The sequence below is a fragment of the Crinia signifera genome, chromosome 1 (assembly GCF_055691185.1).
Source record: "Crinia signifera chromosome 1, ASM5569118v1, whole genome shotgun sequence".
NCBI lineage: Eukaryota > Metazoa > Chordata > Amphibia > Anura > Myobatrachidae > Crinia > Crinia signifera.
The window spans coordinates 296,267,417-296,280,985 of NC_139217.1; the positions used below are offsets into that span (position 1 = coordinate 296,267,417).

General features: G+C 39.0%; 1 protein-coding gene across 6 annotated transcripts in view; it reads right to left on the bottom strand.

Moving 5' to 3' along the window:
• The window catches only part of KDM4C (lysine demethylase 4C), a 494,625-nt gene that overhangs the window by 55,871 nt on the left and 425,185 nt on the right, over positions 1-13,569 (bottom strand). For 4 of the 6 annotated variants that reach the window (XM_083185980.1, XM_083185982.1, XM_083185983.1 and 1 more), the window contains exon 18: positions 6,913-7,098. In XM_083185980.1, coding sequence (XP_083042106.1) covers positions 6,913-7,098 — 186 coding nt within the window. Of the gene's footprint in view, positions 1-6,912; positions 7,099-13,569 lie in introns of those variants that run through there. The other 2 variants (XM_083185981.1, XR_014474177.1) reach the window with 2 other exon arrangements.

Below are 13,569 nucleotides of genomic sequence, written 5' to 3' on the forward strand. Positions count from 1 at the left end.
CTGACAGGAACACTGTTTTAATTTATTCTAGGACCTGAGAGAAAAAATCTTCCTGTCAGAAAAAAGTACATACAGAACTTTAAAAATGTCACTTTTGATCTGGAAGACGTTAGTTATGCAGCACTGTTGAACAGACCAAAATCAAGAATGTGATATGCCATTTTATTGGAAAAATACATCTAACAAAAAAAAAAAAACACAAGTCATAATGGCAATAAAAAAAATAAGATAACTAAATAAATTGTTATCTAGCATTTGTAAAGTCCCAACAGTTTACTAAAATCTGCATAATTTTAAGTGCTAAAGAAAGATAAAAGATTGGCACTAGAGACCTGTGCCCAATGTATAGTGTATTTTTAATGTGAATATAATGCACTGCCACAAAACTGCACTAATAAAATTGATAGGTGGTACACATGTATATCTCTGTGTAACAGAATCTATATACGAAGCACAACTCAGTATGAAAAAAGCCGTGGCCACTGCATCATAGCACTTCCTATAAAGATTCATAAACTCAGTCACACAGATAAACAAATGTTGCATATCAGTGCAGTCTCGCAAATTGGAACTACCGCACTACACTGCAATAAAGAATAATATGCTTGGTGCCAAAGCAGAGGCACATGTAACTTGGTGCCCCAAGAACGGATTTTTGGCATTACGCATCAACTGCGATGTTTGAGGTCACATCTCATCTGTAAACATTCACAAACATGAAACAAAAGCCTCAAAGTGGATAACTGGTCTTTTAAAAAATGTAGACTGGGCATGGTAACCTAGTCGTGAAATAAGATATCACTGATGATTTCTCAGCAGCTCGCAAATCTAAGACAGTCTCTGCTGACTTAGATCTGCGGCGCCCTTTTACGGAAAGAGGGCAGGCAGTTGATATACGGTGACGTCAGCTGCCCGCCCCTGGCACCCACGCCACCGGCAAATTACCATGGGAATGCCCAGCATTTTCATGGGAACGCCCATGTTTGCCGCCCCATGCCCCCCCTCCCTGCTAGGTGTGAATGGGCCGGCGAATAATCAATGTGCCGCGCCCACTCACACAAAGCAGCTGCACATGCGCATAAGAGTGGTTAAGAGTTATATGTTATATACCAATCATTTTAGGAATTAGGAGGTGAAGGATGGTAATAAGAAATATGTGGGATTTTGTAACATTCTCTTCAGGATGCAGAGTGACTAGAAAAGGTTTTTGGCAGGAGGAAAAAAAAACAAAAGTTAGTTCCAACTGTTATTAACCCCTTCCCGACATTTGACGTACATTTACGTCATGGTCGGGAAGTACTTCCCGACACATGGCATAAATGTACGTCATGCCTTCTAACTGTCACTGCGTCTATAGACGCAGTGACAGTTAGGTGATGTCTGCTGTCCCTGACAGCAGACATCCCCCCTCGCCGCCCAGGGGGGGCAGGGGTGCCCCCCCCGGTCGGCGATCGCTGTGATTGGCTGTTCAAATCTGAACAGCCATTCACAGCGTTTCCTGTGTTACCGGCGGCTAAGCCGCTCGGTAACACAGGGATCGGTGGTGATCGGTGCTGTCAAGTACAGCACCGATCACCACCAATGTGCAGCCCCCACCTCCCACCCGCCGGGCACTCACCGCAGCAGCAGCAGCAGCTTCCCCGGCTCCCCCGGCAGCAGACAGCGCAGCAGCGCTGCCCTCCTCCCTCCTCCCTCCTCCCCCCTCCCCCCCGCAGCAGCAGCAGCATCAAGCTGCCCAGAAAAAATAAACATATGTAGTGAATAAATATATATATATATATATATATATATATACACACACATATATATATATATATATATATATATATATATGTGTGTGTGTGTGTGTATATATATATATATATATATATATATATATATATATATATGTGTGTATATATATATATATATATATATATATATATATATATATATATATACATACACACACACACACACACATATATATATATATATATATATATATATATAGAAAGATATTCCCGACATATGACGTATATATACGTCATGGTCGGGAGGTACTTCCCGACCGAAGACGTATATATACGTCATGGTTTTAAACTGTCACCGCGTCTATAGACGCGGTGACAGTTTGGAGATGTCTGCTGTCCCTGTCCCCCCTCGCGGCTATCGCTGCGATTGGCTGTTCAAATGTGAACAGCCAATTGCAGCGTTTTCTGTGTTACCGGCGGCTAAGCCGCTCGGTAACACAGTGATCGGTGGTGATCGGTGCTGTTAAGTACAGCACCGATCACCACCGATCGCCAGCCCCCCCATCCCACCCGGCAGCCCCCCCTCCCTCCCACCCTCCCGGCTGCCGCAGCGCCAGCACCCCTCCCAACCCCCCACCAGCCGCAGCGCCAGCCCCCCTCCCAAAGCTGGTGACCAAAATGGGGTCACATGTGGGGGGGTTCCACTGTATTGGTGCTTCGGGGGTCTTGCTAATGCGACATAGCACCCACCTTTCATTCCACCTCCAAAAATCACTCCTTCCCTTCTGAGTCCTGCCATGCACCCAAATGGTATTTTTGGGTCACATATGAGGCATTGCCGTACTCGGGAGAAATTGGGGCACAGATTTTGGGGTGCTTTGTCTCCTTCATTCCTTGCGAAAATGAAAAATTTTAAGCTAGAACTGCATTTTTGTGTAAAAAATTACATTTTTTTACACAAAAATGCAGATCTGGCTCAAAATTTTTCATTTTCACAAGGAATGATGGAGACAAAGCACCCCAAAATCTGTGCCCCAATTTCTCCCGAGTACGGCAATGCCTCACATGTGACCAAAAAATACCATTTGGGTGCATGGCAGGACTCAGAAGGGAAGGAGTGATTTTTGGATTTTGCAGCACAGATTCTGGTTTAATGACCCCTGAAGCACCTATACAGTGGAACCCCCCCACAAGGGACCCCATTTTGCAAACTACACCCCTCAGGGAATTCATCTAGGGGTATAGTGTACATTTCAAACCCCCAGGGGTTTCACCGATTTTGATACAACTGGGCTGTGCAAATAAAAAATTACATTTTTTACACAAAAATGCAGATCTGGCTCAAAATTTTTCATTTTCACAAGGAATGATGGAGACAAAGCACCCCAAAATCTGTGCCCCAATTTCTCCCGAGTACGGCAATGCCTCACATGTGACCAAAAAATACCATTTGGGTGCATGGCAGGACTCAGAAGGGAAGGAGTGATTTTTGGATTTTGCAGCACAGATTCTGGTTTAATGACCCCTGAAGCACCTATACAGTGGAACCCCCCCACAAGGGACCCCATTTTGCAAACTACACCCCTCAGGGAATTCATCTAGGGGTATAGCGTACATTTAAAACCCCCAGGGGTTTCACCGATTGTGGTACAACTGGGCTGTCAAAATGAAAAATTACATTTTTTTACACAAAAATGCAGTTCTGGCTCAAAATTTTTCATTTTCACAAGGAATGAAGGAGACAAAGCACCCCAAAATCTGTGCCCCAATTTCTCCCGAGTACGGCAATGCCTCACATGTGACCAAAAAATACCATTTGGGTGCATGGCAGGACTCAGCAGGGAAGGAGCGATATTTGGATTTTGCAGCACAGATTCTGGTGGAATGCATGGTGGGTGCTATGTCGCATTAGCAAGACCCCCGAAGCACCAATACAGTGGAACCCCCCCACAAGTAACCCCATTTTGCAAACTACACCCCTCAGGGAATTTATCTAGGGGTATAGTGTACATTTCAAACCCCCAGGGGTTTCACCAATTTTGATACAACTGGGCTGTGCAAATAAAAAATTACATTTTTTACACAAAAATGCAGATCTGGCTCAAAATTTTTCATTTTCACAAGGAATGAAGGAGACAAAGCACCCCAAAATCTGTGCCCCAATTTCTCCCGAGTACGGCAATGCCTCACATGTGACCAAAAAATACCATTTGGGTGCATGGCAGGACTCAGAAGGGAAGGAGTGATTTTTGGATTTTGCAGCACAGATTCTGGTTCAATGACCCCTGAAGCACCTATACAGTGGAACCCCCCCACAAGTGACCCCATTTTGCAAACTACACCCTTCAGGGAATTCATCAGGGGGTATAGTGTACATTTCAAACCCCCAGGGGTTTAACCAATTTTGATACAACTGAGCCGTGAAAATAAAAAATTAAATTTTTTCATTTTCACAGCCCAGTTGTATCAAAATTGGTGAAACCCCTGGGGGTTTGAAATGTACACTATACCCCTAGATGAATTCCCTGAGGGGTGTAGTTTGCAAAATGGGGTGACTTGTGGGGGAGGTTCCTAACTTTTAGCATCTTATGGTGCCTAGAAACCTACATGGTGCCTAAAAAAATAATCTCATAAAAAGGAGGCTCCAAAATCAAGTAGGTGCTCCTTCTATTATGAAGCCTGTGGTTTGGTCAACGTGCACACTAGGGCCACATATAGGATATTTATGAAAACAAAAGAATTGGGGGAATCAATTTTTAGTCACATTTCTCTAGTAAAATGTACTGTGTTCCTTAGAAAAATGTATTAAAATTGCAAATCTGCAAAAAAAAAGAAATTTTGAAATTTCACCTACACTTTGTTTTAATTCCTGTGAAACACCTAAAGGGTTAACAAACTTCCAAAATGCTGTTTTGAATACTGTGAGGGGTGCAGTTTTTGAAATGGCATCATTTATGGGGGTGTCTCACATACAAGTCCCTCAAAGTCACATCAGAACTGAACTGGTCCCTAAAAAAATCAGTGTTTGAAATTTTCTTAAAAATTTGAGAATTTGCTATTCATATTGTAAGCCTCCTAGTGTCCCAAAAAATTAAAAGTAAGTTGAAATAATGATGTCAACATAAAGTAGACATATGGTCTATGTTAGTTATTCACTATTTTGAGTGGTAAGATTATTTGTCTCACAAGCAGAAAATTTAACATTTTGCAAATCGCTAAATTTTCCATTTTTTCACGATATTTTGGTATTTTTCACAAAAAAACACAGACTGTATCGACCCAAATTTACCACTAATTTGAAGTACAATGTGTCACGAAAAAACAATCTCAAAATCACTGGGATAAGTAAAAGCAAAAAAAAGTTATCCCCACTTAAGTGAGACATGTCAGATTTGAAAAAAAGGGCTCTGTCAGGAACGCAAAAACTGGCTCTGTCAGGAAGGGGTTAATGAATATGCAGGTAAAACAAAAGGTGATAGAACAAGATAAGTTTAGCATAGTAAAGAAGAAGGTGAAATTGTTTTGTGTAAGCTGCTTTGAGGAAAATAAATTTAATATCTTATTGAACCATAGAAACTCATAGAATTTGTTCCTGTAAGAAGATTGACCTCTCAGTATGATTGACCTCTCACTACACTCCAGAATAAGGAACCATCTTACAGCCTTAGTGAATGATCAGTATATCTAGGATTGACAATAACAATAGATGGTATTAATTTGCTCACATTTAAGAACACTACAGTAGCTTGATCAGGTGAAATACTACTAGGAAAAGTATGATATTATATGCATTAGATATTGTACTATTGTGAATATCTGCATAAAATATTGTTTAACTAAAGGTAAAGAGTGATCTTGCTAATGGTGTACATGACAAGTGACAGGCAGCTGTTCAAAATAATGAACTCCAATTTCTCCGTGCAAAAAATTACTATAGAGCTGTTTGGGGGAGAGGGACTTGATCAAATTGAACTACTGAGAGATAATTACACTATACTTCCAAAGTAAGGGAGAACTTGTAATTTCTCCTAGTACACTCCTATTGTAGAGTCTTTTGACAATTTTATAATGTATAAGGTGTATACAAGTTAGACAATGTACTGTACATTTATTAGTAACATTGTTACCAACAACACACAAATTGCAACTACCCAAATAAAGTAAATAGTCCGTACATGCTAACATGTTTTTGAAGGTGGTGAAGCATCATTTTGTGAATAATAATCTTGTTTATCAGTACCCAGAAACAACAAACCCATCTGTCTTGTTTTGTGCACTAAAATTACTTATAAGTTCAAGGCTGCATCCCAAAATCTGAACATAAAGAGCGTTTTGCCCATAAAAAGAAAATAATGGAGACTGTTATATTAACAAAACTACAATTCTCATTAGTCTTCTCAAGACCCCATGCCCTGCCCACTTCACTATTGAGTTTGGTTTCCACCTCTGAAAGAGTTTGTCATTTTGTGAGGCTGAAAAGGCTGTGGTACTACATGCAAAACAAATTTTCATTTGTTTTTAAATCCTCATTTATTAAATTCCATCCAAATTAAATCTCTGTTTATCCACTAGACTAAAGTAAAAAAAACTAGAACCACAACTCCTGCAGTGTGAAAAATATGTACAGATAGGGTCATAATGGCATGAATATCATGTGCATTTGCACTAAAGGATGCACAAAACAACATTTGCAAGACTTTTTTTGTACTGCAGATTTGTAAATGATTATCAGATAAATAGTGGAGATAAAATAATAATTATATCATTTATAGAGGCATAAGGGGCTAAAAAAGAAAACATTTAAATCCAGAAACACCATTTAAAAACAAAAAAGCAATATAATAAAAATGGAAAACTAAAATAGATGTTCTCATGTGATTACTGCTAGTGTCATATTTTTTTGTTACAAATCACTTCTTTCAGTCTATTCATTGGCTGAAGGCTAACTTCAGGGCAAAGGCTTCCATTACAAAATAAGCTAAACATGCTAAAGTATTCATAGTAGGAACGTCAAGCAACTTATGATCTAGGAACTGCCTAAAGCTTGCCTCTCTATACATGACTTTGTAACTTATAAAAGTGACATATTTATAAATATAGAACTCATCATTCAGTAATGCTGTGACCATGAGATCTAAAAATCAATGTAATGAAAAGTGCTTAGAAAATAAGTTCTCACCACGTTTTGATTGATCATGTGCCTGAAGCATGTGATGTATACTACAAAGGGCCAGTCGTCGGGTTCCATCACTACTCCTGCAGCTTGAGCACAGGTCACATGGAAAGATGTGGGACAGAGTCCATAGGAACACTGGATACAAACTCCACGAGAATTCTTTACTCTTTGCCTGCAGAAAATACATTTCTGTTGGGGACAGAAATAAGACTCAATTAATATACAAGTACTGCATAATGTATGTATAGATATGTATAGTATGTATATGTAATAAGATTCTTCAAGAAAAGGCAATTAAACATTCATAAACAATATTTTTCTGTGTCATTAAAACGTTTTTCAAATATAAAATTTCTAACAATTTGCAATGCTTACTTTGCAGAATGTTGATATAGCAGATTATTAATTGCTTGTTACTTTGCCATACTGTGCACCTTGGTGGTAGGAGTGTTGAAGAAAACTCAAGGTACAGGCAAATCTCGGAGAGAGAAAAACTGAGAATTTTTTTTTTTTAATATGAAAACTTCCAAACTAACGGTATTGTACTTCCATCATAAAAGGCATGTATACTTTGCATGCTGATACCTAGCAAGTATTATTCTCAAATAATAAAATCATATTAAAAAGGGAATATTGATTATGATGGGTATACAATAGATTATATGTCATAGTTGCCTACCTTCCTGCATTCTGCAGGAGACTCCCTGAAATAACAGCAATATCCTTCTTTCCCTGATTAGTCTACCAATCTCCCTCATGTCACCTAGCCCACATTACACTGTTACATTTTTTTGGGGGGGAAGGAATGAGCGATAGATACATTTACATTGAATCATCAGCATCATTTCCCAGCACTTTAGCAAGTATAGTAGCTCTTACTAACTACTTTGGGCTCATCTACATTTGGATAGAAGTCATTTAAAAAGATTCCTCTCAGATGTAGCTCTGATAAAGCATGACAATGGGGCATATTATCATGAAAAACATATTAGTAGTGCTACTTGTGTTTTGTACTCACTGCAAGTTCAATTAATATATTTTGAAGGCAATCATCATGCCGCATAATCTTAAGTATCCCTACAGAAAATCTGCTATTTCCCTGGCTGGTTTTGTCCTCCATTATTATTCACCATTCTATGCATGCGTGGTTAACTTTGTGGCTAAAGGTGGTTCCGCTGTCCATTACATGGGTCCCACCCCCAGATCTGTAATTCCAAAATGTATCTAATAGAAACTTGGTGCAGGGGCCAACGACTGCTGGGGCCAGGAGGCAGCTGCTTAATGGGTCAGTACAGAGAGTTTTAGCAGCGCACAAGTAGATCTGACAGAGAAGAAAGAGCCGAGGCAGAGACCTGGGTGCAGTGAGTACAGTGGGAAGGGGTCTAAAAAGATCCATTTGTAGTACAAGGAGCCATGTAAACAGCAACTACTTTTGTGGAAATACCACAATATAGCACAGACACCACAAACCATAGAACAAAAACCATATTATAATCATATATATCACAAAGTATATAACAAAATCCATATTACAGTATGTAAAAATACCAAAGGAAAGAAAACAATGAATAGATTCCCACTCAAAACAGAATCCTTAATCATATAGCAAATGTGTGGAATGATCTCCAACTTGTGTTTATCAACAGTTTATATACAAACTGATACATTGCGAGTACAGCAAGTCCAATATAACCATTTGATACCTTGATATTTGAAAATCTTCCAGACAAGCCAGAACGAGCTCTTTCCTATATGTGGGTTATGCTGCTGTTCATTTTCCTTTCTGGGTGTGTTAAGACAAGTCATATTGTTCTATATATCCAGTGCATACTTAACACTACTGAGTTGTTATTTTCTGTGTCTGACCACTTTTCTATCACAAAAAATAAAATATTTTTTTTTAATAGAGTATGATAAAACTGTCCCAATAGTGACTTTGATTTTATTCTCTAGAGAACAACTCTTTTGCATCAACAAAAGGTGTGAGGTGGGAGCATCTGCAGTTACCCTGGGAGTTTGGAATTCACCTGCGCTAATGTGGAAAAAGCTGCTCAATAACAATGCTAGAAAAATGAGAAAAAATGAGCGCTAATGGGGGAGGGTGGTTTATAGTGTAAATGAGAGGAAAAAAGATTTAAAACAAGCAATGATGAATAAAAGGATATGGTTATAGGGTGAATGAAAAGAAAAGGATTTAAGGATTTAAGACAAGCGGTAATAGATTTGAAGACAAACAGTACTTTGGTAAAAAGAATAAGAAATGGAAAGGCACCTGTAAAGGAAACGGTTAATAAGGTAATGTTTACACTCCTTTATAGAAGTGTTTGTAAAGTCCGTGATGAGACCTGTAGCTATCCCTACCTCTAACCAGACACTCGCGTTCAAGCTGCAGCGTGTGTGGAGCGGGCGGCGGTGATGTGAAAAGCCGCGTCCGTCTGAGCTCCGTTACAGCGTGTCAGCGTGTCCCGACTTTGCTGGATGTTGTACTTCGCCGGACTTGGGCTAGGAGACGGGGTGAAGGCAGTCAGGTCTTCTCTTTCTTCACGGTGTTGCAGGGATCAACGCGTTTCATGCGCCAAGCGCACTTTTTCAAGATAGAAAAAGTGCGCTTGGCACATGAAACGCGTATACGCTGTAACGAAGCTCAGACGGACGCGGCTTTTCACATCACCGCCGCCCGCTCCACACACGCTGCAGCTTGAACGCGAGTGTCTGGTTAGAGGTAGGGATAGCTACAGGTCTCATCACGGACTTTACAAACACTTCTATAAAGGAGTGTAAACATTACCTTATTAACCGTTTCCTTTACAGGTGCCTTTCCATTTCTTATTCTTTTTACCAAAGTACTGTTTGTCTTCAAATCTATTACCGCTTGTCTTAAATCCTTAAATCCTTTTCTTTTCATTCACCCTATAACAATATCCTTTTATTCATCATTGCTTGTTTTAAATCTTTTTTCCTCTTATTTACACTATAAACCACCCTCCCCCATTAGCGCTCATTTTTTTCTCATCTGCAGTTACCCTGCCATCAACTATTCAGTAACTCTTCCACAATTACAATAATAGAAGAGATAAGAGATAATTAGCAAATTCTCCCAAGATTAGCATTTAGAGCTATTAGTGATGCCCCCAGGATATTACCGGGGCAACCCAGGTCCTAGCTTGGTGTTAAGGGGTCAACCCAGGGTGTGTGCCCCAGGATCTTGACCCTGGTCCCCAATAGTCTTCAGTCTGAAAGCATTCTTAAAAGTATGCAGAAAGCTGTATCATTGGTTAAATTGTATTATACCTAAATACAATTCACAAAATACAAAACAGATCTAGGAAGATCTAGGGGAGTATTCATATGCACCGATATTTCTGCCGGCAGGAAGTAGCGGCACTCGCCTATTTAATGCTGCCTTTTTGACAGCATTGAGGGCTCTCAGATTCTTTTTTTTTCTTAAGTCTAATATGAATGGTCGGAAACAGCCGCTAACTGTCGAATTCACGTCCGATTCCAACAATCTAGCAGCTGTTTCCGACACTCAACAGTCAGAACATTGAATACTGACTGTCGAAAACAGACGTGTTCCGACTGTCAGGAATGTCCCAAAAAGGTTGAATTGGGATTGAATACCCCTTTAGTCCTTTGAACATCCAGATCGAAAATTATGTTGCCAACTATATTTAGATATAACTATTTAAGCCACTCACAAAATAAATGACATCATTAAATTTTTTTGTCGTATCTATGAAAAGCTTTGCTAAACAGCATAGCTTATACTTGCCTACCATCCAGGAAAGGCCGTGAGGCTCCCGAAAATATGGTTTTCGGGAACCAGAAAGGTCGACAAGTACCCTGCAATTTTATGGTGACCCCCGGATCTCCAGCCCGCCGCCCCGCATTGCCCTAGAGAATGGAGTTTAAAGCCACCATTTAAAGGAGTTCATGGAGGGGGTGGGGCAAAAATGACATCAGCGTCTGCTCCACCCCCTGGACTGTAGATCAGTGTTTCTCTCTGGGCTTCTACCAGTGAGAGCACCAAAGTAGGCAAATATGGCATACCCACTGCATATACCTAGATCTCATAGATAATATAAATACAGTACAAATAGTATGGGTTGAGAGGAAAACATAAAATGTAGATGATTACGTAGGGGAAGTGCAGTTTACCTGCAGCCCAAATCAATCTCCACACGCACATACTGTACATACACTTAATACTAGACTGGTCACACTATATAGCTACCATAATATTTTCCTTGTGAATACTGTATTTACAATAATGTTGCTTCTCCTTGAAAGGTCACTGTGCCAATAGCAATTACATGCTAAAACTCTTCTGAGAAACAGTCTGATTCCATAAAATTATGCTGAGTATCAGAGAGAACATCTGGTTTATAAACTAGGATCTGGGACGGATTCGCACATGCTTACTATTTAGAACAGACAAAATTGTAAAATACAGTATGGCTGCTAAAAGCATGTTATGACCCAGATATAAAAAAACTTTAAGAGGAGTATTCAATGTTTTTTGAGAGTCTGGCTCACCGCTCACTGTTCTGTGTCCCTGTGATCTCGCTGAAGCGCTCTGCACTTTTTCTCATCTCCTCATTTCTGACTTCCTCAGTATTCAACGTGTGGCCAGCTCGCCGGCCCCTTTTGCGAACTTAGCATAATTATGCGAGTTCAAACGGGAGTGCTGTAACTGGAGAGATCTGTTTTCTCCTGCTCTCCACGTGAGCTGGTCAGACTGGGATATTCCTGAGCAGGGTGTTCATCTCAGCAGCGTGTTCCTCGCATTTGTGGACTTGTATTTTTTTACAAAGGTTTAGAAAGGTTAATGTTTTGTTCAGTATTTATTTTACAACAAATGGCTGTGTGACTATTTTAATTTGGTTTGTGCAGACGGGTGTATTTTGTTCTGTTTGGCCTTTATCCTTGTGTTGTGCTTTTGGCATTGTTTCTTTGCCCTGTGTTTTTATTTAATTTATTTTATAATTGTTAGCATGTTTAAAAGCCTGTTTGGGGGTTAGGTGAGGAAGAAGAGAGGAAGCATGGGAAATTACTAGGAGCATTCCAAAATGATTTCTTATTGATTACCATTAAAATAACCTATTAAATTCCAAATCAATTAATAGAGTAGTACAGCATTATGGCACTTGCAATAAATACATTACAGTACATATTTTTAATTTTTTTAAACAAACAAACAAAAAAAAGGACAAATTTAACAAAGATAAGCATATAGTTCACCTAAAAAAGATGCCGAGGGAAAAACGGAGAACCTCTCCAAAAAAAAAAAAACTTACAGGACTCGCTATTTGTGCATTGAATAGACTTTTTGAGAGACACACTGAAATCCCCATTGAACAAACACAGCGAACAACGGGGAGAAGCGCTGGGCGAACACAGTTTGCTTCGCAAGATATTTTCTGTGAAGTAACAGAGTTGAATACAGTGAGGTACAAAATATGTGAGAAAAGTTCTCTACTCTCAAAAAAACCTGCATACTCGCCATTATAAACGGCGAAATAGGAGCATTGAATACATGCCAATGTCTTTCTAATTCTATTGCATTTTAATATACTGTATTTTCTATACAACTGTACAAATGTACCTACTAAGATCTTTAATAATGTACACGTAGTAGATTTATATGGACTTTATATAGCAAGTATAAGCTGTCGATGCTTCTAATAAATTACAGTGTTCTCATTTCAATTACTTTATTCTTTACATTTAGAAGAAAAATATATCTCTTGTACAAAATAACGATCTAAAAACAGATTTATTTAAAATAACTTACATTTTCATGCATAATAAGGTTCTTAATAAGAGTGGAAGAGTCAGTATCATACTTTTAGCAAAAGTTTTAAGATGTATTTGGAGACATTAGAGATCCTTCCATCTCAGAGCCAAATGAGCCAATAGGAACAATTTTGCTGAAGATAAGACCATGCAATAACCCTTATCATACGGTATGTACAAAATTTCACAGTTTTTTTTTTAATGTGCATTAATACACATAAATGGATCTGCAAGTAGAAATCATTTTGATGTTGCCATACTCAGTGGCAGTTTTCCCTTGCTTTGCAGTAGAATATTTGCAGAGCAATACGTTAAATGTGGTTTGGCATTTACTGCACTGAAACCATAACCATGATCTTTAAGCCGCTATTAAAAGTAAGCAATGTTCTGCCTACAGTTAAAGTCCTGCTTCAGGAGTGCGCCCGGTTACAGAAATATGATTTTTTGGTGACTATGTATTTTCCCAAAACACCAAAGAAAATATAGATATTTATTTTGTCATGTACAGAAGTTTGGTTGACTTTTTGCATGAATGTAGAAGACATTAATCTCTCTTAATGCTCCATGAACCCTTTGAAAAATTCTGTTAGTAAAAATCTCTGTATGGGTAAGGCTCATAGTAATGCCTCTTTCTCCACTGTATTGGCCCCCCTCTTAGTATGTTGTGGCTTCATTGAAGCCACTACACTTGACAGTTTTCCTGTTGAACTATTGGAATTCCAAATACACTGTAGTTACTATCCTGTTTTACTATCCCTAAACTGGGTAAGGCACCCTCAGATTGAATAAAAAAATGATAAAAAAAACTATAAAAGCTTATATCACTTCTAAATATACTGTAGATGTCAAAATATATGCCCATTT